A 27,307-nucleotide genomic window follows, 5' to 3' on the forward strand; every position below is an offset into this window, starting at 1 on the left:
AAATGGCAAAGCAATATGAATGACAGATGACAAAGAAAAGACACAGCTAGACACTTATATAAATTAGTAAAACATTAATTTTAATATAATATCTTGAAAGATAAAGCAAAGACTATTTTTCTTTAATTATTACTTACAATATTATATAATTTGTGTGACAAATGTACAATCCAGCAATATTCTCTAGCAGTAATTCTCTGGCAGTGGTCTAAGTAAGGCATTTGAATTTTTTTCAATATTTCTTTATTATGAATGCTATTTTGCATTCTTACAAAAAGCAGAAGTTATCTTCAGTCAAATATTTATGTTTACATTACTGTTACAACTACACCATATGTTTCCAACCAGTAAATGACAAAAAGGTCACATACCAAATGAAACTGATCCACTTTCGGGATTCCATCTTCATTTGTTTCAAATTTCTGATTTTGAACAGAAAGCTGTTAAAGAAAATGAGAATGGATAAATTCCCAATGTAACAAAATACCAATCCTACAGCACAGTCAAACCTGGAATTCTTCATATTCTGGAGAAAAGAGAAGAGCTCACCCAACACACATTAGCTCTTACAGGATAAAAACACTTTCATGTTAATAACTACTTGTTCACAGGTAACTAAACAGTTCTTGGGGCTCCTCAAATATCAGTCAGAGTTGATGAATACACTATAAGCAATTTCAATGCTTCCTCATTTAGTAGCTTATACAATGTTGATTTCATACATTAAGTACAAGGAAAATAAACAAGCATGTTTCTTTCCTCCCTAATACTTAACCTATGTTCAATAAAAACACGTTAAACTTTTAAAACTATTAAATATGGAGATTTCTTACATACACAAAATATTCTGAATCCTATGTATTCATCACCCAGCCCCAACAACCATCAACCTTATGCATAAACCTATATAAATTATTTTTGAGGTAAATCCTATCCATCTCATAATTTCATCTCTAAATATTTTAGTATGTATTTCTTTTTTTTTTTTTAAAGATTTGATTTATTTATTTGACAGGGAGACACAGCAAGAGAGGGAACACAAGCAGGGGGAATGGGAGAGGGAGAAGCAGGCCTCCCGTGGAGCAGGGAACCCAATGCAGGGCTCGATCCCATGACTCTGGAATCATGACCTGAGCTGAAGGCAGACGCTTAACGACTGAGCCACCCAGGTGCCCCTTAGTTCGTATTTCTAAAAGTTAAAGTCTTTTATTTTGATACAGTATCATCACACTAAAAATTCAGTAATTTTTTTTTTTTAGTAATTCTTTAATACAGGCATACCTCAGAGATATTGTAGATTTGGTTTTAGACTACCACAGTAAAACAAATATCACAATAAAGCAAGTCAAATAAATCTTTTGGTTTCCCAGTGCATGTAAAAGTTGTGTTTATATCATACTGCAGTTGATTAAGTGTGCAGTAACATTATGCCTAAAAAAGCCTATATACATACCTTAATTTAAAAATACCTTATTGCTAAAAAATGCTAACCATTATCTAACCTTCAGGGAGTCATAATCACTGATCACAGATCACAATAAGTATACTAATAATCAAGAAGTCTGAAATATTTTGAGAATTACCAAAATATGACCCAGAGACACTATGTAAGCTAATGCTGTTGGAAAAATGGCATCAATAAACTTGCCTGACACAGAATTCTGTACCTTCAATTTGTTAAAAAAAATGCAGTACCTGCAAAATGCAATAAAGTGAAGCACAATGAAACAAGACATGCCTGCATAAAATATCTAGTTTTCAAAAATTTTTTTAAGCTTTTATTTCTGAGTAATCTCTACACCCAACATGGGACTTGAACTTACAACCCCAAGATCAAGAGCCAGCCAGGGACCCCCAGTTTTCAAATTTTTAATCATCCCATAAATATCAGAAATTATTTTACTTTTATATAGTTTACTTAAATCCAGACCCAAATAAATTCCATACGTTGTAATTTAAAAATGAGCAAAAGGACTTATGGTTTCTTCCTGCTCCTCACCACTAAGTAAAACTATGTTGGAAGTAACAGAACACAACCAAAGGAGGTCTCTGAAAGAGTAAAGAGGAAGACAAACTGGTTAAAGACCCCAGGACTGGAGTGTCTCATGATCCCCACATCCAAAACAACAAAAAAATGACTCAACTAGGATAAACTCAAATTAATGAAACTTCTGAAAACTAAGAACAAAACAAGACAAAACTTGAAAGCAAACCAAGAAAAACATTACCTACAGAGAAATATCAATTTGAATAACAAAAGATTTCTTATGTGAAACCATGGGAACCAGAAGGAAGTGGCACAACATTTTTCAACTGCTAAGAGAAAAGAACTTTCAACCACAAACTCTATACCTAGTGAAATTATCCATGAGGAAAAAAGGGCTAAAATCAAAATGTTCACTGATGAAGGAGAACTAAAAGAATATGTCACGAGAAGACACATTCTTAAAGACTGGCTAAAGGAAGTACTTCACCCAAAAAAGAAATGAATTTTTGGGGCATCTGGGTGGCTCAGTTGGTTAAGTGTCTGCCTTCAGTCATGATTTTAGGGTCCTAGAATTGAGCCCCACATCAGGCTCCCCACTCAGTGGGGAGTCTACTTCTCCTTCTCACTCTCTCTCTGCCCCTCCCCCCACTCATGCCCTCTCTCTCTAATAAATAAAAAATTTTTTTTTAAAAAAGGAAATGAATTTTAAAAAGAGTATTGGAGCATCAAGAAGGAATAACAATGGAAAGAACAGAAATATGAGGGAATGCCAAAGATTATCCTTCTCATCGTAAGTGTCCTAAATCATATACAATGACGGAAACAAAAGTTATTACATTATACTATCTGATGCTTAAGACAATGATAGTTAAAAGTGGGTAGGGTGGGGGCACCTGGGTGGCTCAGTCGGTTAAGCGGCTGCCTTCAGCTCAGGTCATGATCTCAGGGTCCTGGGATCAAGCCCCACATCGGGCTCCCTGCTCAGCGGGAAGCCTGCTTCTCCCTCTCCCACTCCCCCTGCTTGTGTTCCCTCTATCGCTGTGTCTCTCTCTGTCAAATAAATAAATAAAATCTTTTAAAAAAAAAAAAAGTGGGTAGGGTGAAGAAACCTAAACAAAAGGCTTCTACACTTCACTCAAAGTATTGAAACACTGATACCAGTAGAATGCGATAAGATACATACATATATCGTAATATCCATACCAACCACTCAGAAAACTATAGAAGGCAATACACTCAAAACACCATAAATAAATCAAGATCAACTCTTAAAAAATGTTCAAGTAACTCAAAGAAAGGCAAGAAAAATCAATGAATAAGAAACAGAACAAAACAAATAATAAAATGGTAGGTTTACCCCCAACATATCAATAATCACCTTAAGTGTTGCAACAACATGGATGGACCTAGAAAGTATTATATGAAGAAATAAGTCAGAGGAAGACAAATACCGTATGATTTCACTTATATGTGGAATCTAAAAAACAAAACAGTGTTACATGCTGAAATAGATTACTATTTCCCTTATCTCTATTATCCTACATCTTCCAATGTACATGAAAGCTTTAAATTCCTATATTAAAACCCTTATAACTGAAATATGTAAACTGTGGCTTCTGTTTTCCTGACTGAACCCTGACTAACAGAGTCCTCACACTATGTCCTATCCTGCATCAAAGCAAAGCAAACTGCAGTTTATAAATTAGAAGGCATTAAAAAGAAAAATCACAGGCTCAAAAAATGGAGTCACTCAGGTTAAGGTCCCATGTCAGTAAACCATGACTTACTACCTAATTTTAGTAACTGCAGTTTCATTCACTCCCCCAGGAATGTAACCTCTAACTAACCCACATGGGAATTTCCTGGTCAGCACAAAGAAATTTACTGACAGATCCTCTCCATTCCCTATAGGAGGATGATCTTGCCTAAAACAATGGAATCTTTGCAAATAACTTTTTTTCCACTCCCTCTTCACCTTTATTTCTACTCCCTCTTCACCTTTAAAAGCCTTTTCTGTTCTGTAACACTTTGGAGCTCCCTTCTACTTACTAGATGGGATGCTGACCGGCTAGTGAACTGATTAATAAAGCTAATTAGATCTTTAAAATTTACTCAGTTGACTTTTAGTTATTTAACAAAGTCTTATCTTCTAAAAATCCTTATCTTCTAACAAGCTCTTACTAACAAGATACTGAACTAGTTTAAGAGATAAAAGAGAAATTTGAGAAGTCCTAAGATAGTAAAAATGCCAAAGCATGATTAACTAGAAGGGCGGGATGAAGGAGATGGAAGAGTCAAAGAAGACTACAAGTTGTCAGCTTAGATGACTAGAAGAGACTGTTCGGGGAAGGCTGGGAGAAATGGGATAGTGGTAAAGAGTGCACCTTCTGGAGACAGACTGGCTAGATTTTAATCTTAGTTCCATCTCTTAGCAGTCACTGGATCTGGACAAATCACCTAATTTCTCTTTGCCTCAGTTTCCTCACTTGTAAGGCCACTGCAAGAATTAAGTTGGATAAATACTTGCAAAGTAACTGATACATAGTAAGCACTCAATAAGTGTGACCTATTTTTGTTTTTTAAATTTCAGGTAACTTGGGACATCTGCATTAGCAATGTGAAATGCTGTCTTTATGAGAGCCCCTAGTTTTATCACTAAGAGTAGTATGGTAATTAAACATTGACAATAGCTGAATCTGACTGAAGAGTATAAAGGGTTTCATTATTTATTCTTTGTTTTTGTGTAAAACTTTCCACAACAAAACAAAAACTAAAAAACAGCTTTACTTGTCCTAATTGGCCTGCTTTTATCTTAGATATAATGGTTGGTATGACAGACTAGATTTCCTTTCTTATAATTGCTAGAAGAAAGATTACAGCAATCCTAGTGGTTTATCCACAGAAAATATATTCATCAAGGATGGGAAATAGGCTTGTTTTTCAGTCAATACTATCCCTCACGGATGCTATTTTGAGGTCATACCCAAGCTCATTGAACATGAGCACGCTCACTTGGCAGTGTCTGCTACAAGGAAGGAACAGCAGCACGTGAACTGTGTATTAGCAGCTCTCAACAGGTTTCTGTGGTGTGCATTTTGTTGTTGCTGTTGTTTTTAAATTTTATTTATTTATTTAGAGAACAGGGAGAGGGGCAGAGAGAAGGAGAGAGAGAATCTTAAGCAGACTCCACACTGAGCGCAGAGCCCAATGCGGGGCTCGACCCGGAGATCATGACCTGAGCAGAAACCAAGAGTGAGACGCTTAACTGATGGAGCCACCCAGGCATCCTGTGGTGTGCATTCTGTAGTACTCTCATTCATGGTTCAACTCTATGTTCACACGCCCTTTTTTCTTTCTTTCTTTTTAAAATTTTCATTTATTTATTTGAGAGAGAGTGAAAATGTGAGAGATCACAAAGGGAGAGGGAGAAGCAGACTTGCCTTTGAGTGGACAGCCTGATGTGGGGTTTGATCCCAGAACCCTGAGATCATGACCTGATCCAAAGGCAGACGCTTAACCCGCTGAGCCACTCAGGAACCCCCCACACCTTTTTTCCTTTCTTTTTTTTTTAAAAGATTTTATTTTGACAGAGACACAGCGAGAGAGGGAACACAAGCAGGGGGAATGGGAGAGGGAGAAGCAGGCTTCCCGCAGGGCAGGGAGCCCGACGCGGGGCTCGATCCCAGTGCCCTGGGATCATGACCTGAGCCGAAGGCAGACGCTTAAAGACTGAGCCACCCAGGCACCCCCCCCCCTTTTTTTCCTTTCTTATCTACTTTCAATTTATCATGTCTTGTTCTGTTTTAAAGCACTTCTGTGAACTGATTGCCTTGTATCCTTTCTGGAACAAGATAAAGTATCTAGTAAATTAAGGTAAAGTTAGCCAGCAGGAAGGCATATGTACACAATTGGAAACTCTAGCAAGAGCATCAGATTACTGCCATAAATGTGGGAGCTACTAACAAATAAATGGTACTAGACACTATAAAAGTAAATAAGAACACCCAAGGAAAGGGTACACAGTGAAAATTTTAGTAGAATGTGAGCAAAATCCTTGGGGACACTAACAGTTAACAGGAAGTAAAGAAGAGTTAAAAAAAAAAAAAAGCCTAATCACAAGGGTCAAAAAAACTAAGAAGATGTGTCACAGAAAACAATGGGTAAAGGAATTACTGTGGATTTTTTGTTTTGTTTGTTTTTTGATATACCAGACTTAATAACCCTATTTTTAGGCTGAAGGAAAGATGCAGAATAAAAAGAAATACATTGAAGATACAAGCAAGATAAAAGTTGGGTAAAAGTGATGTTCTAGAATAGAAGATGAGAAAATGGGGTCAAGGCCACATGTGGATGGCTTGCACTGAAGGAATACTTTCTCTGAAACTGGACTAGAAGACAGAAGACGGGGTAAAGAAATGATTAGTTTGTAAACAGAAGAAATGAAATTTGAGAGAAAGCATATATAATCTCATTTTTTTTAAGAATGGGGCATCTGTGTGGCTCAGTCGTTAAGCATCTGCCTTCAGCTCAGGTCATGATCTCAGGGTCCTGGGATTGAGCCCCACATCTGGCTCCCCACTCCGCGGGAGGCCTGCTTCTCCCTCTCCCACTCCTCCTGCTTGTCTTCCCTCTCTTGCTGTGTCTCTCTCTGTCAAATAAATAAAATCTTAAAAAAAAAAAAAAGAAGAAAAGAAGAGGCAAGGTCTACTGAAAAGAATGAGGGTATGATTTCAATAGGTGCTTGAGGAAAGCAGTAAAAGTTTTAAAGTAATCTTTGAGGGAAATATGAGAATGAGCTGGCTGTGGGCAAGTAAAAGGACTAAAAGAAAGCACTGAGGACCCAAAAGAAATGAAACTGATGTGGTGGTGACATTGTGCAAAAGCATTCAGCTTCCAAGGTATAAAGGCATTCAAGGGATTCCAGCCAAATTAAGTAGTCCCATTCGGCATCAGTCCTAAAAAAGAAAATCTGGATATAATAGAACACACAAACATAAGAAGACTCTGAAAAGTTGAAAGAAGAAGGTGAAGTAGCTAGGGACACCTTGGAAGTTGAGGACTGACACAATAGTGAATTTCCTGAGTTTTCCTTTTGATCCTCCGATATCCCAGAGGAAGTGCTAGAGAAGCCTGCAATTCAGAAACACCAAGAGCCACGGATCCAAAAAAAGCCCATAGAAAAGCCTGCTCCCTCTAGCCAAAGAACTGGGAAGAGAGTGGTCCAGCAGCAGAAAAACTTTTTGGTAATATTTCCTACTCCAGCCAAATACCAAATGAAAAACTCTCCCCTCCCATCCACTGTCAGCGGGGCTGAGTGGGAAGCTGGACTTCCACCCCCACCATTAACAAAGAGGCAGAACAAGGCAGTGTGAGATGGCATTACCTGGCACTCTACCTAACTGGTACTGTCAGTTAGCAGGGAAGCTAACTTCCAATCCTACTCAGAAGCAACAAAGTGGAACAAAGCAATGTGAAGCAGTTAGTGAGACTCTATTTTCCCTTCTCCACTCCCCAAGTGTCAGCAGGACCCAGTGGAAAAGAGAACTTCCATGCTTACCAGGTAGCAACAAGGCACAAGGAAGTAAAACAAGGTGGTGGTGGTAAAGCAGTAATTTAAGTATGGTTTCTGCTCCCCAGTGTCAACAGGACTCAATGGAGAGATGAATTTCCACCACCACCCAGCAACAATGAGAAGAGGCAAGGCACTCACTGCAAGTCGGCATTCTGTTTTTGCTGGGGGGTCAGCAGAGCCCACAGAGGAGATGAAGATCTAACCATATCTAAAACTGTACACTACACCCAACTGGGGGCCTGTCTGCAAAAAATGAAGGTTAAATAGGATGCAGAGTCTCAGAACATAATACCCAAATGTTCAGGATATGATCAAAAACCACATGTCAAACTCAGAACCAAAAAAATCCCAACCTGAATAAGACAACCAACAGATACCAAGATGACACAGATGCAGGGATTATCTGACAGATTTTAAAGGAGCCACCATAACAATGCTTAGAGATCAATCACAAACACTCATGGAACAAACAAAATAATAACTCAGCAAAGAAAAAAACAGAAGATATAAAGAAAACCAAAAGGAAATGTTAGAACTGAAAAAGAACAGAATTTTTTTTTTAACTCATTGGACTGGCTCAATGGCATGAGGAGTATGACAGAGGAAAACACCAATGAAATTAAAGAAAAATAGAAAGTACCCAATTTGAACAGCAACCAAAAAATGGACGGAACCTCAGGAACCTGTGAAACAATAAAAAAAAGATCCAAAATGTATGTCATCAGAGTTTCAGGAAAAAAGAAGAGTGTAAGGCCAACAAAATACGTGAAGAAGTAATTGCTGAACCAAATTTTACAAATTTGGTGAAAACCATAAACCCACAAATTCAAGATGAGCAAGCCTCAAAGAGAGTAAACCCAAAAAATATATGCCAAGATACATTATAATCAAACTGCAGAAAACTAAAGACAAGGAAAAATTGTAAAAGTGCTAAAGAAAAACATCACATTACCAAGAAACAAATGATTTAAATGACAGTGGATTTTTCATGAGAAACCATGAAGCCTCAAAGAAGGTGGCACAACATTTTTCAAGTGCAAAAAGAAATATAAACCTAGAATTCCATACACAGCAAAAAGTATTCTTCAGAAATGAAGGTGAAATCAAGATGCTCTCAGATGAAGGAAAACTAAGAATCTGTCATTGGCCGACTTATCTTAAAGAAGTGGTGAAAAGAAGTTCTTAAAACAAAGGAAATGACAAAAGAAGAAATACTGAAACATCAGGGATGAAAAAACAATAAAAAGTAAAAATATAGTTAAACAGAATAAACTATCCTCAAAAATAACACACTTTGGGAGGTGAACTCCTCCAAGCTCTCTGCACTTGGATCCAATAAAAAAGGAATGATGAGTCTCAGGTTCTTGACTGGGTCTCAAAGGAGGTCCAGAAACAGGAAATTTCTGTGCAGAGGAGAACACTAGAAATATTAGTGGGTCCATTGAGTCTGGAACCCTTAAGTCTGGCTTCCAACAAAGCCTTTAAGGATTTCACTGTAACCGGGGCCCCTGGGAGGCTCAGTCAGTTAAGCATCTGACTCTTGGTTTCGGCTAAAGCCATGATCTCAGGGTCATGATCTCAGGGTCATGAGATGGAACCAGTAGCGGGCTCCACGCTCACTCCAAGTCTGCCTGAGATTCTCTCCCTCTCCCTCCCTCTCCTCTTCTGCCCCTCCCCTACTCGCATGCCCACACACGCGCACTCTCTAAAATAAATAAAATCTTTCAAAAAAAGAATTTCATTGTAACCTAAAAAGAACTGAAGAATCTTTTTTATCTTTTTTTTTTTTTTTAAGATTTTATTTATGGGGCACCTGGGTGGCTCAGTCGGTTAAGCATCTGCCTTCAGCTCAGGTCATGATCCCAGGGTCATCAGGCTCTGCACTCAGTAGGGAGTCTGTTTGTCTCTATCCCTCTCCCTCTGTGCTCTTTCTCTTTAAAAATAAATAAAATCTTTAAAAAACAACAAAACAACAACAAAAAAAGATTTTATTTATTTATCTGTCAGGGAGAGGGAGAGAGAAAGCACAACCAGAGGAAGCAGGAGGCAGAGTGAGAAGGAGGGTCCCTGCTGAGCAAGGAGTCCAATGCAGAACTCAATCCCAAGACCCTGGGATCACAACCTGAGCTGAAGGTAGATGCTTAACCATCTGAGCCACCCAGGCATCCCAAAAATTGAAGAATCTTAATACAAATGACTTTAAGACAAAACAACCTTTCAAATGTACCAGTGAAAAGTTGTGGTTTACTGGAGGTAGAAGGGTCGTGAACACTCAAACACTAGTTTTCTGTAGTTGAAAGCAATCTTCAGAGTATTTCCATCATTTAATCTGGGTATCATAACAAAAAATAACTCAAAACCAAAATCTTATGATGTGACCAAAATATCTAGTCTATTTTACAGTTTTAATATCAAATAAGCTGTTATTTTTATTTTTGCTAATTCTAAAACTTTTAAAAGCCATAAAGTGATAGTCATCCATTCATGGCCGTGGAAATATGATCCTTTGATAATGAATGGTTCCCATTTAACTCTGAATAATGCCTTTTCAAACACAGCCCGTAGGTCTTGACTTCCTGTCATTTTATAAATTTTGCACTGTATGTTTTTGCTATAACTTGCCTAATTCTTTGAGAAGGAAGATGAAAGTATACATAATCTTTAGTACTAAACTAACTTTCCTATCAATAAAATAATTATTTTGAAATAAAAAGAACTTGAACTAAAAAAATAAAATAAAACTTTTTAAAATATCACAATAGCTCCAAAAAATGAAATACTTAGGTATAAATCTAATAACAAACATATAGGATCTCCAAGCTCAAAATACCAAAAGCCGATTTAAAAAAAAAAAAAAATCAGGGCGCCTGGGTGGTTCAGTTGGTTAAGCAACTGTCTTCAGCTCAGGTCATGATCCTAGAGTCCCAGGATCGAGTCCCACATCGGGCTCCCTGCTCAGCAGGGAGTCTGCTTCTCCCTCTGACCCTCCCCCCTCCCGTGTGCTCTCTCTCTCTCTCATTCTCTCTCTCAAATAAAATCTTTAAAAAATAAAATTTTAAAAAAATCAAAGAAAACCTAAATAAATGGAGTTCATGGATCAACCTGGTAAAGATGTCAATTCTCCCCATATTGACCTACAGATTTAATACAATTCCAATTAAAATCACAGCAGGGTTTTTGGTACATATAGGTAAGCTGTTTCTGAAAATGTATATAGAAAGGTAAAGATATCCAAATAGCTAAAACAATTTGACGAAGAAATTCACACTAATTATACTACCCAATTCTTTTTTTTTTCTAAATGGGGTGATTTAATGAATAATACATACCTAAATATAAGGACTCCAAGCCAAGAGTATAAAATTAAGGCAGCTACTTTATTTTGAACAAGAAAGTGGCATAAGCGACTCCACGTATCCTCCCACTAATATGAGAGCTTGCCCCCAACAGCCCTCCCCGCTCAGTTCTGGGAGAGAAGTGTCTTCTACCTGGCAAGTACCATCATCAACTATGACACCTTCTTACAAAGTAGGCATGGCATCAACCAACATCTGCTTACAAAAAACCAGGTCCAGGGGCGCCTGGGTGGCTCAGTTGGTTAAGCGACTGCCTTCGGCTCAGGTCATGATCCTGGAGTCCCGGGATCGAGTCCCGCATCGGGGTCCCTGCTCGGCAGGGAGTCTGCTTCTCCCTCTCACCCTCCTCCCTCTCATGCTCTCTGTATCTCATTCTCTCTGTCTCAAATAAATAAATAAAATCTTTAAAAAAAAAAAAAAAACATTATAAAAAAAAACAAAAACAAAAACAAAAAACCAGGTCCAGATGGAGCAGCGTGGCACTTACATTTGGGGAGACGACTCTCATTCAGGTTAAAGGTGAACGCATGTGCTGACACAGGGTTGCTGACCACTGATCTTGAATTAGGTAAGATGAATGAGATTTGTCCACATTCTCAGTTTCTCCCATGTAAAAATCACTTTTATAATAAAGTTCCTTTCATTAAAACATACTCTAATCAAATAATCTTGCAAAGGAAAGCTCACCTAGCCCCAAGTCTACAATATAAAAGCAAGGGAAAAGGACTGGTTCTCTGTTGTGATCATGTTCAGGACATTCACAAGGGCAATGGGTGAGTTAGGTCCCAGAAGCACCTCTATCTACATTGTCTGACCCAAAATTTCCATGTACTGCCCTCGAAATGGTCAGCCAGCCAGTTGTACACCATGCACACCAGTTCTCCCACAAATAGCCCCATGGCCTCATGTAGCTCCTTTCCTCCAGTGTGAAGTGGCGATAAATCCCTGCAGAAAGAGTTATCATGTTTCCTTCTTCCATGAAAATGAGGATCCACTGGTCCTCTTTATCTCTCACATCAAAATACCCACTGCCATCCAAGATGTAGCAGATCTATTCATCATCCAGGTGCAAATGCTCCTCATAGAACATCTTAATCTTTTCTTCATAATTTGGTAGTTTATCTTCACATATGGTTATTATATCCATCCAGGAGTAGCTTCTCTCTCTTCAGATCTTCTCTAATTCTTGATCCTTCTCATATTTGTCAGCAGCCAGCTTCCAGTAAAGAACTCTGAGCCAGCACAGCTGCTCCAGGCTGACGAGATGGCCGGGCATGGTGTGGTGGGGCCTCCTCTGGTGGCTGGTGGACTCATCCATGTACCAGGCCTGCACCATGGCTGGGCCAGGCTGCCACAAGCAACCGCACCTGCACAATGGCCCAGGCCCAGACCACTGACCCTGTACCTACTACCCAATTCTTAAGACTTACCATAAAGATACAATAATCAAGACAGTGTGGTATTAGTAAACAGATAAATATATAGATCAATGGAACAGAATAAAGAGTCCAGAAACAGACTTACACAAACATGACCAACTAATGCTTTACAAAGATGCCAAGGAAAGTCAGTAGAAAATAAGTCTTTTTGGCCATCTTGGAGTCTGTGGAGGCCTGCTGGGAACAGGACTCCTATAACACCAAATAATGTCTGGAAGGCTGTGGTCCAAGGCCATTTTTGCAGGCTATAAGCGGGGTCTCCGGAACCAGAGGGAGCACACAGCTCTTCTTAAAATCGAAGGTGTTTATGCTCGAGATGAAACGGAATTCTATCTAGGCAAGAGATGTGCTTATGTGTACAAAGCAAAGAACAATACAGTGACTCCTGGTGGCAAACCAAACAAAACCAGAGTAATCTGGGGAAAAGTAACTCATGCTCATGGAAACAGTGGCATGGTTCGTGCCAAATTCTGAAGCAACCTTCCTGCTAAAGCCAGTGGCCACAGAATCCGTGTGATGCTGTACCCCTCAGGGATTTAAATTTAATGAAAAGTAAATAAATAAAGGTGTAGATTTGTTCTCTTGTATTTTTGTTTAAAAAAAAAAGAAGTCTTTTTAACAAATGGTGTTGGAACAACTGGACATCCATATGCAAAGAACAGAGACATTGACATAAACCTCACTCCTTAAACAAAAACTACATTAAAATTAATCCTAGATCTAAATGTAAAGCATGTAACTATAAAGCTTTTAGAGGGAAATAACAAGAGAAAATCTTCAAAGGACTGTATGCCAAAAATAGTCAACTGTATTACATGTTAGTTAAAAAATAAAGTTTTAGGGGTGCCTGGCTGGCTCAGTTGGTAGAGCATGCAACTCTTGATTTCAGGGTTATGAGTTCAAGCCCCACATTGGGCACAGAGATTACTTTAAAAAATTAAATTAAATTAAATGAATTTTTAAAAGACCTTAACATTAAAGAAGAGCAGAAATTCAGTACAATAGTATACGGACTCATACAGAGCTCTTTACTACCATTTGATGAAGAAAGAAAATAGATGAAATAAAGACTATTACCATACATAAATGATATTTTATGACAGCTCTGAGGAACATAAAAATATACAACACATTTACTTTCATCCCTTTGATGTAAAGAAGAAACAGATTACTGAAGCAATGATTAAAATGATGCCAGTTTAATTATTTCTATGACTGATGGTTCTATGAAACTGAGCTCTAAATACACAAGCCAGCAAAAGGCTAAAACTTGTAAATAATCAAATGGGGAGATTCCGAATGATTTTGGTAACAGCTTTATTGAGATATAATTGATGTTCAACAAACTACATATATTTAAAGTAATATGATTAGTTTTGATATATGTATATACCTACAAAATCACCACAATCAAGCTAATGGAACTCAGTGATCATGCCAAAAAATTCCGTCATGCCACTTTGTAATCCATCCCTCCCCCTTCCCCTCTACCCTCAGATCCCAGAGCATTAATGATCTCCTTTATGTCACTATAGGTAAGTGTACATTTTTCAGAAGTTTATATGGCTTCTTTAGCTTGGCAGGATTATTTTAAGATTCTTCCATATTATTGGGTGTATTAATAGTTCTTTCCTTTTTATTGCTAGTAGTATTCCAATGGATAGACAGCAAACTGTTTATCCATTCATCTAGCTGATGGATATTTCAGTTGTTCCTAGTTTTGGGCTATTACAAATAAAATGTCTTCGAATATTTGCATACAACTCAGTGTGGACATATGCTTTCATTTCTCTTGGCTAACTACCTAGGAGTAAAAATGGCTGGGTCACATGGCAGGTTTATGTTTAACATTTTAACAAACTGCCAAATTTTGTTTTCCAGAGTGGTTGCTCCACTTACATTCCTCTCAGCAATATATGAGAGATGCAGCTGCTCCACATCTTAGTCAACACTTGGTATGGTCACTCTTTTTAATTTTAGGCATCCTTGTGGGGGTGTAGTAGTATATTATTTCAGTTTTAATTTGCTTTTGCCTAATAACTAAAGATACATGTTTATTTACCATACAGATATCTTATTTCATAAAATGTCTATTTAAACAATTCTGCCCACTTTTAAACTGAGTTGTCTTATTTTTGAGTTTTAAGAGTTCTTTGTAAACGAAATACAAGTCTTTTGCAAATACTTTCTCCCAGTCTGTATGTCTTGCCCTTCATTTTTGTAACAGTGTCTTTTGAAGAGCAAAGTTTTAAATTTTGATCAAATCCGAATTATTGATTTTTTTCTTTTATACTTGATGTTTTTTAATATCCTATTACAAGAAATCTTTGCCAAACTCAAAGTCAATAAAATTATCTCCTATGTTTTATTCCAGTTTTAAAGACTTAGGTTTTAATAGTGATTCTAAGGGGCATATGCACCCCAATGTTCATAGCAGTAATGTCCACAATAGCCAAAATATGGAAAAGAGCCCAGATGTCCATCCACCGATGAATGGATAAAGAAGGTGTGGTATATATTATTACTCAGCTATCAAAAAAATGAATTCTTACCATTTGCAACGACGTGGATGGAACTAGAGGGTATTATGCTAAACAAAGTAAGTCAATCAGAGAAAGACAAATATATGATTTCATGCATATGTGGAATTGATTTCAGGGTTATGAGTTCAAGCCCCACATTGGGCACAGAGATTACTTTAAAAAATTAAATTAAAATTTAAATTTAAATTAAAATCTCTCAAAGAGAGAGAGACAAATCATAAGAGACTCTTAACTATAGGAAACAAACTGGGGGTTGCTGAAGGGGAGGGAGGTGGGGAGATGGGGTAAGTGGGTGATGGGCATTAAGGAGTGCACTTGATATAATGAGCACTGGGTATTATATGCAACCAATGGATCACTGAACTCTACATCTGAAACTAATAATATACTACCTGTTAATTGATTTTAAATAAAATAAAAGACTTCAGTTTTACCTTTAAATCTAATATACACTTAGAGTTAATTTTTATAAATTGTGCAAGGATTAAATCAGTTTTTTTATATATAGATATCTGTTACAGCACCATTTGTTGAAGATGATCCTTTTCCTCACAGAATTGCCTTGAAATCTTTGTCAAAAGTAACTGATCATATATTTCTACTATTTCATCTATTTCTACTGCCTTTATTCTGTTCCATTGATCTGTATGTCTAACTTTACACCAACATCACAATGTTTGATTCATTATAATTTTATTAAGTCTTAAAATCAGGTAGTTTAAATTTTCAAAACTGTTTTAGCTACCCCAGTTCCTATGTATTTTCATATAAATTATACCTGATTGTCAATTACTGTTGAAAAAATAAAAGGGCCTAGAAATACTTTTGTTGAAATTGTACTGAATCCATAGATCTATTTAAGAATTCACATCCAGGGGTGCCTGGGTGGCTCAGTCCGTTAATTGCCTTCGGCTCAGGTCATGATCCCAGGGTCCTGGGATGGAGCTCCACGTCAGTCTGACTCCCTGCTCACTGGGGAGTCTGCTTCTCCCTCTCCCTCTGCCCCTCCCCCGCTCATGCTCTTGCTCTCTCTCTCAAAAATAAAATCTTTAAAAAAAAAAAAAAAAGAATTCACATCCATACAACATTCAGTCTTCCAGTCCATGACCATGATGCAGCTCTCCATTTATTTATGTCTTCTTTAATTTCTCTCAAAAATACATCATAGTTTTCAGGGTATAGGTCTTGCAAATTTTTTGTCATATTTAGCCCTAAAAATTCCAAATTTTTGATACCCATGTAAATGACTTTTTAATTTCAATTTCCTATTGTTTGTTGCTAGTATATAGAAAGTTAATTATTATACTGATTTTGCATCCTGCAACCTTGCTAAACTTGTTAATTCTAGTAGCTCTTAAGTATATTCCTAAAGTTTGCACATAATTAATCATGTCATCTTTGAATAAAAACAGCTTTACTTCTTCATTTTTAAACTGTGTGCATTTTTATTTCTTTTTGTTGACTTATCATACTGGCTAAAACCAGGATCAGCAAACTATGGCCTGCACACCAAATCTTTGCCACTGCTTTTTGTGTATAGCCTATAAACCAAGAATAGTTTTCACATTTTTAAGTGTTTAAAAGAAAATTAAAGAATACTATTTCATGGCACATGAAAATTATATGAAATTCAAATTTCAATGTCCATAAATAAAGCTTCATTGGAACAGAGCCATTCATTCATTTACATGTATTTATGGCTACTTTCCACAGCAGCAGAGACCATATGGCTCCCAAGGCCTAAAATATTTACCATTTGGCCCTTAATAAAAAACTTTGCTGACCCCTGGGGTAGAATCTCCAGTACAATGTTAAGCAAAAGAAGTAAAAACAGACATCCCCTCCTTGTTAATACTCAATCCCTCATAATTTGTAGGAAGAAGAAATTTAAGCCATGGATAAAAAAGCAGCTACTTGATTTATAGTGAAAGCAGGAACACTTACTCAAGGCTCATTTAACATTTCTTTTCCACATGCATGAACCGTTTGTAGATTAATATAGGACAAAATCATCTTTACTGTTAATCTTGACTTTAATAAAACAATAGCATGATATGTAAAATATGTATCAAGCCAATTGGTAGTAAGTATACAATAGATGATAGGAAGTATATAGCTTATGATAAAACTTTTTTCAAAAAGGGAAGGAAAAAAACAATTTTCTACTAATTTTTTTTTACTAAAAAGCTACCACTGCTTTTTATCCAGAGGAGTATGTTCAGGAAAACCACTATAAAATCATCACTTTATATACTTAAATATATATAAATATATTTACACATATTTATATATTTTTTTATATATGACTAATCTATTTCAATAAAAAAATAACATACCCATAATAAAAGACAGCCATAAGCATACAAGTCAGAACTTGGAGAAGCAGGCTTTCCCATTTTCAGTTCAGGTGATATCAAACTCAAGTCACCGATTACCATGTTCACTGAGGCTCGCTGACTCTACAAAAACAGTAAGTTAAATATTTTAGAGGCAATACAGATGAGGTAGCTTCTGTGAAGTCCTCTGCATTTAATCAACACAAAAAACATTCATTTGAAATATTTTGTTCTCTCTTGCTTTCAAATATTTTTACCCAATATCTGCTATTACAAATTGCTCTTAAAATCAGTCTCATAAAATTAACAGTGAGACTTTGGTTACATTTCACATTACAGCCTCAAGTAGATTCAAAACCAAGAAACACCGATTATTTAAACATTTGGAACCTCTTTTAAAAATAAAGTTCATAAAGGCAAGAAGGAGTGCTATTTTCTAATTTTGAAAATTCTAAATAGCTTTTTTAAAAACTGGAAGTCTACAAAGTACTTTCCTTCTTTATTGATTATTTTCTAAGTATACCATTTCTTATGTGTCAAAAGATGTTCAGTGATAAGAACATGATAAGTCCATGTCTGGACTCAGACAGACCTTGGCGGCAATTCCCACACTCCCACTTACTTGCTGTGTGACCTTGGGCTTTTACCTCTTCGAGCCTAAATTAACTGTAAAATGGAAATAATATCTATCTTACAGAGTTACTGTAAAGATAAAGATAATTAGCACAATAATTACCTAGTACATATCACTAAGAGTTAATTATCTCTTCTCCTCCCACTACCTCTATCCTTGCTTCTTATAGCATAGTCAAAAGTCCTGTAGCTAAGGCATAACCTGAGACCTTGTTAGAAATGCAGACTCTTGCCCAGAAATTTGCATATTAACAAGATCCCAGGTGATTCATATGCACTGTAAAGTCTGAAAAGCAATGATCGTGACAACAGACTATCTTTCAAATTTTTCTTCCTGATTAATACTTCAATCTGAGAGCAGTAAGAAAAGAGTGGAGCAAAGGTGAGTTTAATAAGTATTTCAGAGTAAGTAATTTTAAATGAAGATTAAAACGATGTTTTGGGAGGGGCGCCTGGGTGGCTCAATTGTTAAGCGTCTGCCTTCGGCTCAGGTCGATCACCACATATGGCTCCCTGCTCAGCGGGAAGCCTGCTTCTCCCTCTCCCACTCCCCTTGCTTGTGTTCCCTCTCTCACTGTGTCTCTCTCTGTCAAATAAATAAATAAAATCTTTAAAAAAAAAAAAAAACAACGATGTTTTGGGAGATAATAACAGTTGACAAATCAGCATAAAAGAGGAAAAATAATTCTTGGAGTAGTCATGTGTGTACATAGTTGTGCAAATGGCATGCTCAAAAGGTAAACTAACTATGATCTCTAAGAGTTGAGAACTTTTTTAAACTCCTAATTCAGTCATTTTTCTTAGGATATTACCTTAATTTTCAGATAAATTAATATGATAAAAAATATTTCAATAAGTCTACTTTGTATAAATCTTTCTTAATCCAGCATTTCATTATAGTTCTACATTTTCATTTTCTCCTCTTTTTGACTACCATATGAAAACCATTAAGACTACATATACACCGATGGCATTACCCTATGACTTGCAAATGACCAAAGTATAAAGCATTAAGACTTACACTAGTCAAAAGGGAACTGCTCAGACAATAAAATGTTAGCAAGAATGTAGAGAAACTGAAATCCTCATACATTGCTGATGAAAACGTAAAAAGATGGAGCCACTTTGGAAAATAGTTTGGTTCCTCAAAAAGTGAAACACAGAGTTACCATAGAGCAAAACAATTCCACTCCCAAGAGAAATGAAAACATATGTCCACACAAAAACCTGTATACTAATGTTCACAGCAGCATTATTCATAATAATCAAAAAGTAGAAACAACCCAGCTGTCTACCAACCGATGAATGTAAAAACAAAATATGGTATATCCATACAACAAAATATTTGGGCATTTTTAAAAAGGACTGAAGTTTAGATACATGCTACAAGACACCTGAACCTTGAAAATGTTACACTAAATGAAATAAGCCAAAGGCCACATATTGTATGATTCCATTTAAAGGAAAGGTCCAGAATAGTAAATCACAGGGACACAAAGTGGATTAGTGGTTTCCAAGGGGCTGAGTAAAGGAGGAAATGGGGAATGACTGCAAATTTGTATGGGGTTTCTTTTTGGGGAGTGTTAAAGTTGTTCTGGAATTAGATAGTGGTGATCAATACACAACTTTGTGAATATACTAAAAACTAGTACTGAACTGTACACATTATGTGAATTGCATCTCAATAAAGCTGTTATTTTAAAAAAGAAAACTGCTTGCCCATTCTACGAAAAAAAAAATGACAGTATGCGCTCTTCCATTGTCTAAAATCTCCTATCTTTAGGGGTGCTGGGTGGCTCAGTCAGTTAAGCATCTGCCTTTGGCTTAGGTCATGATCCCACATGAGGCTCCTTGCTCAGCAGGGAGCCTGCTTCTCCCTCTCTTCCCCACTCTCTGTCTCTCTCTCAAATAAATAAACAATAAAAATAAACTTTAAAAAAAACTATCTTTACTAATTGCCTGTTCTGAGGCGCTAAAATTATGACACCAAATTAGCAGCTAACATAGTTGAACCATCACTTAAACTAAATGGAAACGTCCAAGGTTCCCAAGTTTCTAAAAATATCCCATTAATCAAAAATTAGCGAAATATGTATATCCATATTTAATCTACTGGTGGGAGAGGGCACCAGCAGAAGGGGAGATAGGAGATGGTCACCTAGTTTTCCTTGTGTATTTACAAGCAATTAAATATTTCTTGATGATGATAAAATAATTAATCATTAGTGCTGTCAGTGCCATTGACTGTAATGTTAGGTTGCTCCTAATACTTAGAGTTAAAAAATATAATGCACAGGGGCGCCTGGGTGGCTCAGTCATTAAGCGCCTGCCTTCGGCTCAGGTCATGATCCCAGGGTCCTGGAATCGAGCCCCGCATCGGGCTCCCTGCTCCGCGGGAAGCCTGCTTCTCCCTCTCCCACTCCCCCTGCTTGTGTTCCCTCTCTCGCTGTGTCTCTAACAAATAAATAAAATCTTTAAAAAATATATATATATATATATATAATGCACAAATTTAGAAACTCTTGTCCTAGCACCTAGCTGGTAACAGTTAGTGGCTTACACTACATGACACTACATACCTTAACCAAGACAGAGGTCTTATAATAAATTACCATATCATGTAAAAGGCTGAACTAATGTCTAATAATATTAATGAGGTCTAGAACCTATTTGTAAAACCACAATACTTTACCACAGATTTGGTGAAGTCAAAATCTCCAACAATTCCTTGTTCACGATTTAAAGCAAATACATTGTTCTGATGAAGTGATCCATGAATTATGTCAGCCTTGTGCAATATATGCAGGCCCTGGGCAACACCTTTCATGACCTTTAAAGCTTCCTACAGATAAGTACACACAAAAGATGTCAGGAAGTCGGCAAATCATTTTAATATCTGAACCTTTTCTTTAATTAAAAGACTTTTCCAGGAGTGAGTAAAGCTTCTTCCAAATGAACCTTTAATAAGAATACAGCATAGAGAAAAAATAGAAGACCAGAAGCCCTGATTATGTAACATCATACACATATAACTTAAAACACTGAGTCTCTAAGAAGACTTAGATTACAAATGAGCATATATAGCATCTAGAAAAGAGACTAAATACTGTTACCAGGTAAGAAGAATCAAGGCATCCTCTATTTTTATTACTAATTCAAATTTACAATGTAAATTAAAGCTGTCACTTAAGCACTTATAATATCAAGTGCTATACTACACAATTTACATACAGCACAGCTTCATGGTTATAAGCATGGGCTTTGGTACCAAAAGACCTAATTTCAATTCCCATCTCTGCCTCTTATTGAGGACCCTGTGCAAGTCACTTAATCTCTGTGAGCCTCATTTTTCTCATCTATATATAACAGGATAACTCACATCACAGGATTGATGTGACAATTACATAGCATAATACCAGTCAAAATTTTACATAGTATATAAAGCATATACTATGCCCTCTAATATTAGGGGTTATTTTCTCATTTAATATATCCATGGAAATAGTGTTTTTTACTTACTTCTGAAGTTAAAGGCACACTGGCTTGAACAGCACTCAGGTTTGCCCTAGGGTAGTATGGGACCATCAGATAAGCCATAGGATCAGACTAAAAGCAAAACAGAATGAAACTCAAAGTGAAAAATTCTTCAATGTATTTTTAGTATACATCAATTATACAAGATAACTTTATGTTAAAAGGAATGGACTACCTCTCTAAAGCTTGGAGCTAAAACTTATTATAAATAAAATGTTTTCTGCAAGAGATTAGCTAAGAACTTTACCTTACACAAAAATAGGAATATCAATGGTAGTAACCCAGACTCTTCTTTAGCTTCTCTCCAAGCTCTGTGATAGGCGGCTGCTCTCTGAATCACCCTAGCTTCTGTGTCCACATCTACAGAATAGCCCTGGTACCAAAAAGAGATGCAATGGTAATTCCAACATTAAAAATCTTACTCTAATTACACATTATTTCAACTTAAACATAGTGATTTTTATATAATTTAAATTATATCTAATTTTATTTTTTAATTGTATAAGTACCTTTTCTATTTGCCTTGAATGCTATAATTTAGAAAGGAAAGAACAATTCTACCTATACCTTTTTATTTTATTTTATGTTAGTCATCATACATTACATCATTAGTTTTTGATGTAGTTTTCCAGGATTCATTGTTTGCATATAACAACCAGTGCTCCATTCAATATGTGCCCTCCTTAACACCCATCACTGGGCTAACCCATCCCCCCACCTCCCTCCCCTCTAAAACCCTCAGACTGTCTACCTATACCTTAATATACATTCTATAATGCATTGCTACTAGGGCCAAATTAATTATCCTATTATGATTAACAGTTTCCCAGCTCAAAAAAGAAATCAAAGAACAGAAAATTGTACTGGCAAAACAGCTGTAATTTCAAAGAGCAGTGTAAGTAAAGCAAGAATTTTAAAAGGCTACTGGATAGAATGTAATAAGTTCACCCAAAAAAGAAAAGCCAAGTATATCCTATTAAAGATACGTATTATTTAAGAAAATGAGGGAAACTCTGAATTCAAAATTAGTTCTGGCAACCAAGTAGGAAACATAAGCATCATGCCAGTTAACTCATATAATTTTTTTAAGGGGGGGGAGGAGAGAGAGGTGTGAGAGGGAGGAAGGGTAGAGGAAGAGGGAGAGAGTCTCAAGCAGGCTCCATGCCCAGGACCTTGAGATCTTGACCTGAGCCGAAATCAAGAGTCAGATGCTTAACCAACTGAGCCACCCAGGCGCCCCTCAACTCATACAATTTAGAAAACAAGCAGTGGATTTTTACTTTCCTGAAAATAATACCACCAACTCCTCTTTATACTTCTGAGTCTTCCACAGGTCAGAACTTAAACTTACCTTTAAAAGAATTATCTGCCCATTAACCTCAGAACAAACTAAAGGACGCTTGCTGCTAAGTTCCTTCATGGGCTCAGCATCAAGAAGATCCCGTTCCAAACTCATAGTAAGAAGACCACCAGAGTTCTAGGCACAAATTTTTATTACAGTTAAAGAATCCAAACCATCCCAGTACTTTTAAATCATCAACATAACTAGTTACATGCCATGAGATGATTTGGACATCATCAACCCTACTGGAGAAACCAGTAAAATAAAAATACTGAAAGCTTCCTGATTTTTCCAGTTCCTGGCTCTTGAAGTCCTCTCACCCAAACTGTAATCAACATACATTTAGCGGCTGCTACAGTTGTAGAACAAATTCCGAATATGATTGGGATTAACCAGATATGTATCCAAAAACCCTGATGTTTACTTGGAAGACTTCATGTGTTTCCTAAAAATATTAAAATGATGACAGATAAAAAGAAGGCTGTAGAATAGGAATGAGAAGTATAAAAATTATGACTACTATGAAGTAATTCTAACACCTCTGCCTCTGTTTGAAGTGGAATCCTTGAAAGTGAAAATGGTTTTCAAATATTTTAATTCTATTAGGTATTTCTGCCACTTTTTAAAAGGAATACATTTTTTGGATAAAACCTATCAACAATTTAGATCAAGGTAAATTTTATTGTGGTGTAATTTTAGTAAGAGGGGCTGTGAAATTATTTTCTGGCTTTTATTTTTATGTGTTGTCAATATTATTTAAGTAAACCACAAAATATAATCAATCTACAGAGGTTTCCTGGGCATACATCACTCAAACATCTTAAAATCATTAAAGGAGTCCATCAGCTATGATTAAAACATTTTATAATCTTTCACAATAAAGAGATCAGCACACTTCTAAAAACTAATTTTCAAGTCCTACACAGCACCACATACTCACTCATCCATCCTACATTAGTGTCTAAGCTAAAGTTAAAGAACTGTGAAGAAAATCCCACATTATTTTAAAGTCTAGTCTGGAAAAATTTTACAGTAATTGCTTTAACAATTTAAGGGGACTTTAATCTTACATATTCATGAGTTCATAACTCTATAAATACAGCCATTTCTGTACTATCTTTAAGCTATTATCATGAATTTAATGACAATATTAAAGAATAGATCTTTCATCTAGTCCCTCATCCTTAGCAGGCAATATAAAACACAGAGCTAACAGATTCTGCCCTGAGAGCCAGAGTTTACTAATCCTGCTCCATACAGGCCTTCTGTCCAATACACTGATTTCCCAGGCTTTGAATCCTGCCTGCCTAGAAAACTATGCCCATGTCCACATCTCTACTTAACCAATTCTCTAGAATTCCCAGCCTGCTTTAACCTAAAAGATATATTCTGCTTAAATTCCTCATGACTGGCAGTGTCCTGCCTTTATTCTAACTCTTGAAACAACAGCTAAAATTGCTTTATCATTTCAAGAAATAAATACCTGTAATTCAAACAAGTGTCATGCAATGTACTGAATAGATATGAGGAAAAGAGAAAAACATGCAAATGAATATAAACGTTAGAATACAATACGCAAATACTAAAGATAGTCTTGAGGAAAAGTTCTAACAATACCCAGAAACTATTCATCAGGAAATCTTCATAGTAAGGACAGCATAAATTTAACACTGACACACAATTTAATATCATCACTTTTCAACCCTCTACGGAGTAGTAATTCTCAGGGGCAACAAAGCTTACCATGTACTTAAGTAACCCTATTTCAGGATAAAGCAGAGGCAGCTCAGGGAACCATTTCTGTACCAGGCTATTCAGCTTCTCCTAAATTTAAAAAATATTTTTTATTATAAATCAACATATATTCAATTGTGACATGTTGCTCTTCAGGAAAAAATAACATACCACTATCTCACTTACTATAAATCTAACTAAATACACAATCTAATAAGATGTATAATCTAATAAAATATATAATCACTGATTTTGCCTTCTACTACAAGAGATATCAAATGAGGGGCGTCTGGGTGGCTCAGTCATTAAGTGTCTGCCTTTGGCTCAGGTCATGATCCCAGAGTCCTGGGATCAAGCCCCACATCAGGCTCCCTGCTCAGCGGGAAGCCTGCTTCTCCCTCTCCCACTCCCCCTGCTTGTTCCTGCTCTCACTATGTCTCTCTCTGTCAAATAAATAAATACATAAAGAGATATCAAATGAAAACCAAGAGTCACCCTGGGTCAAAGTTACCAGCTTACTACCAGAACAAAAACTTAATTATCAATTTTATATTGGTATATATATATAGGCACAATATCTTGCCTAAGATCAAAGTACACACTCACTTCCAAGCTAAAATGAAAATGTATGTTGATAACATCAATTTGCATCATAAAATTGTCATTTCTCAGAATATTAAGAATACACTGACATTTTAAAATAATAGCTATTTCATTTAGGAGGGGGAAAGCCTTGAAAGAAGCAGCAAATACGCAGCTCTACAAAAGCCACTTTGAAGCAAATGTGAAAACTGAGGATCCTTAGAAAAGTTTTTGTCACAATTATTAAGTAAAACTTCTAGACACTTGTCAACTCACTGGGAGATAGCTATTTTATCCAAGGTTCATAAGGTGAGTAACTAAGCACACACAGTCAGATGAATTTGCTAAATAAAACATAACACTTAGAATGTCTATTATTTTTTTATTTTATTTAAATTCAATTAATTAACATATAGCATATTATTAGTTTCAGAGGTAGAATTCAGTGATTCATCAGTTGCATATAACACCCAGTGCTCATTACATCAAGTGCTCTCCTTAATGTCCATCACCCACTTACTTCATCCCCTGAACTCCCCCTACCTCTATCAACCTTCAGTTTGTTTCCTGTAAGTTAAGAGTCTCCTGTTTGTCTCCCTCTCTGACTGCCTATTATTTTCATTGTATTTTTATTGTTCAAAGCAGTGTCCACCTTACTTGTTCCCCCATAACATCCCTGAAACATAAAATGTATCACTTCCATTTATTTATTTATTTATTTGTGAGATAAAGAGAGGCTGCATGCCGAGCAGGAGGGGAAAGGCAGGGGGAGAAAGAATCCCAAGCAGGCTACATACCCAGTGCAAAGCCTGATGCAGGGCTTGATCTCACAACCCTGAGATCATGACCTGAGCTAAAATCATAAGTCTAACGTTCAACAGACTGAGCAACCCAGGCGCCTCATATTCTTTCCCTTTTAAAGAGAAAATACACTGACAGACTCTCCCAAGGTCACAAAATATTAGCATAAAAGTGGAGACTTAAAGATGTAACTTCCCAGGACGCCTGGGTGGCTCAGTCGGTTAAGCGTCTGCCTTCGGCTCAGGTCGTGATCCCAGAGTCCTGGGATCGAGTCCCGCATCGGGCTCCCTGCTCCGCGGGGAGTCTGCTTCTCCCTCTGCCTCTCTCTCTCTGTCTCTCATGAATAAATAAATAAAATCTTTAAAAAAAAAAATTTAAAAAAAGATGTAACTTCCCCCCAAAATTCAGGTAGTTGCATTTTGTTGTATTCTTCAACTAAATTATGCTGCCCATTAATGTTTTCATTGCAGCATTAGGTTAAAAGAGTGTTGATTTAGATTTTATTAAAGGAAAAAATCTCAGCTCCATGTGAAACAGAAATCAAGCAGTATGTACAAGTATGTTTCTGCTATAATCTCAGAAAAAAAGACTAAAAAGGAAGTTAAGTGAAAAGTTAACAGGGACTACTACTGTTATAACTGAATGGAAAAGTCACAGGTGGTATTTTTTCTTCTTTATAATTTTCTGTAATTTCCACATTTGGTACAATGGTTATTAATTATCATCAGAAATTAATTTCTAAATTCACATAAACATTACTATGCAAACATAACTATGCTAATATAATCTCCAGTCTTGTCATTATAGTGCACTTCATAAAATGGATATATGAATTCAATTTCTACAATAAAAACTAATTCAAAACTTCAAAGAATTAAATACTTACATATTCCTCCTGCTCACGATAAATTTCCTGAAAGACGCTATTGCGCAACTGAGCTATTTCTTGTTTTATTCTCTCAATTTCAGATCCATCATGGTCATCAGACTTTAACCAGAAAGAAAAAAGTGATCTTACAAGCTTATTAAAGTAGCCCGAAAACAAGTCTTCCTAGTAAGAATGCAACTTCTATAGCAAATCACTCTGATTTCTATGTGTCCTTCTGTATCTAGCAGATAACAGACCCTCATAACACTTACTTTATTCTAACACTGACTTTTCCCAAACCTACAAAAAGGAATAAAAAACAAAGACATAAAATCAACACAGATTTTTCTTGTCTCTTGATCTGCTATAGATTTTCTCTAAGAAGATGACCACCTGCCATCATAAAGTAAATGTCAATAATAAGAACCAAAATACAACTAAATTCTCTGGAACTGTTTTCTACATGAGATTTGGTTAAAAAAAAAAAAAAAGAGTAAATGTATGGTGTGTCTATTAGAGGACAGACAATGCAGGCCTCAAAAAGACTTCTTGGGTGCCTGGGTGGCTCAGTTGGTTAAGC

General features: G+C 36.4%; 1 protein-coding gene and 2 pseudogenes across 1 annotated transcript in view; 1 reads left to right on the forward strand and 2 right to left on the reverse strand.

Moving 5' to 3' along the window:
• STK31 (serine/threonine kinase 31) overlaps positions 1-27,307 on the reverse strand; it is a 68,118-nt gene that overhangs the window by 9,540 nt on the left and 31,271 nt on the right. Inside the window, exons 11-19 of the mRNA XM_081800871.1 lie at positions 27,017-27,027; positions 26,746-26,847; positions 24,486-24,566; positions 22,752-22,877; positions 21,648-21,773; positions 21,386-21,472; positions 20,559-20,708; positions 17,234-17,356; positions 372-440 (exon numbers count right to left, since the gene is read on the reverse strand). Coding sequence (XP_081656997.1) covers positions 372-440; positions 17,234-17,356; positions 20,559-20,708; positions 21,386-21,472; positions 21,648-21,773; positions 22,752-22,877; positions 24,486-24,566; positions 26,746-26,847; positions 27,017-27,027 — 875 coding nt within the window. The remainder of the gene's footprint in view (positions 1-371; positions 441-17,233; positions 17,357-20,558; positions 20,709-21,385; positions 21,473-21,647; positions 21,774-22,751; positions 22,878-24,485; positions 24,567-26,745; positions 26,848-27,016; positions 27,028-27,307) is intronic.
• LOC102735929 (acireductone dioxygenase pseudogene) lies at positions 11,713-12,476 on the reverse strand (annotated as a pseudogene).
• On the forward strand, positions 12,518-12,919 carry LOC115939441 (large ribosomal subunit protein eL33 pseudogene; annotated as a pseudogene).

Source organism: Leptonychotes weddellii, chromosome 12 (genome assembly GCF_054177405.1).
Source record: "Leptonychotes weddellii isolate Sample4059 chromosome 12, ASM5417740v2, whole genome shotgun sequence".
NCBI classification, from domain to species: Eukaryota; Metazoa; Chordata; class Mammalia; order Carnivora; family Phocidae; genus Leptonychotes; species Leptonychotes weddellii.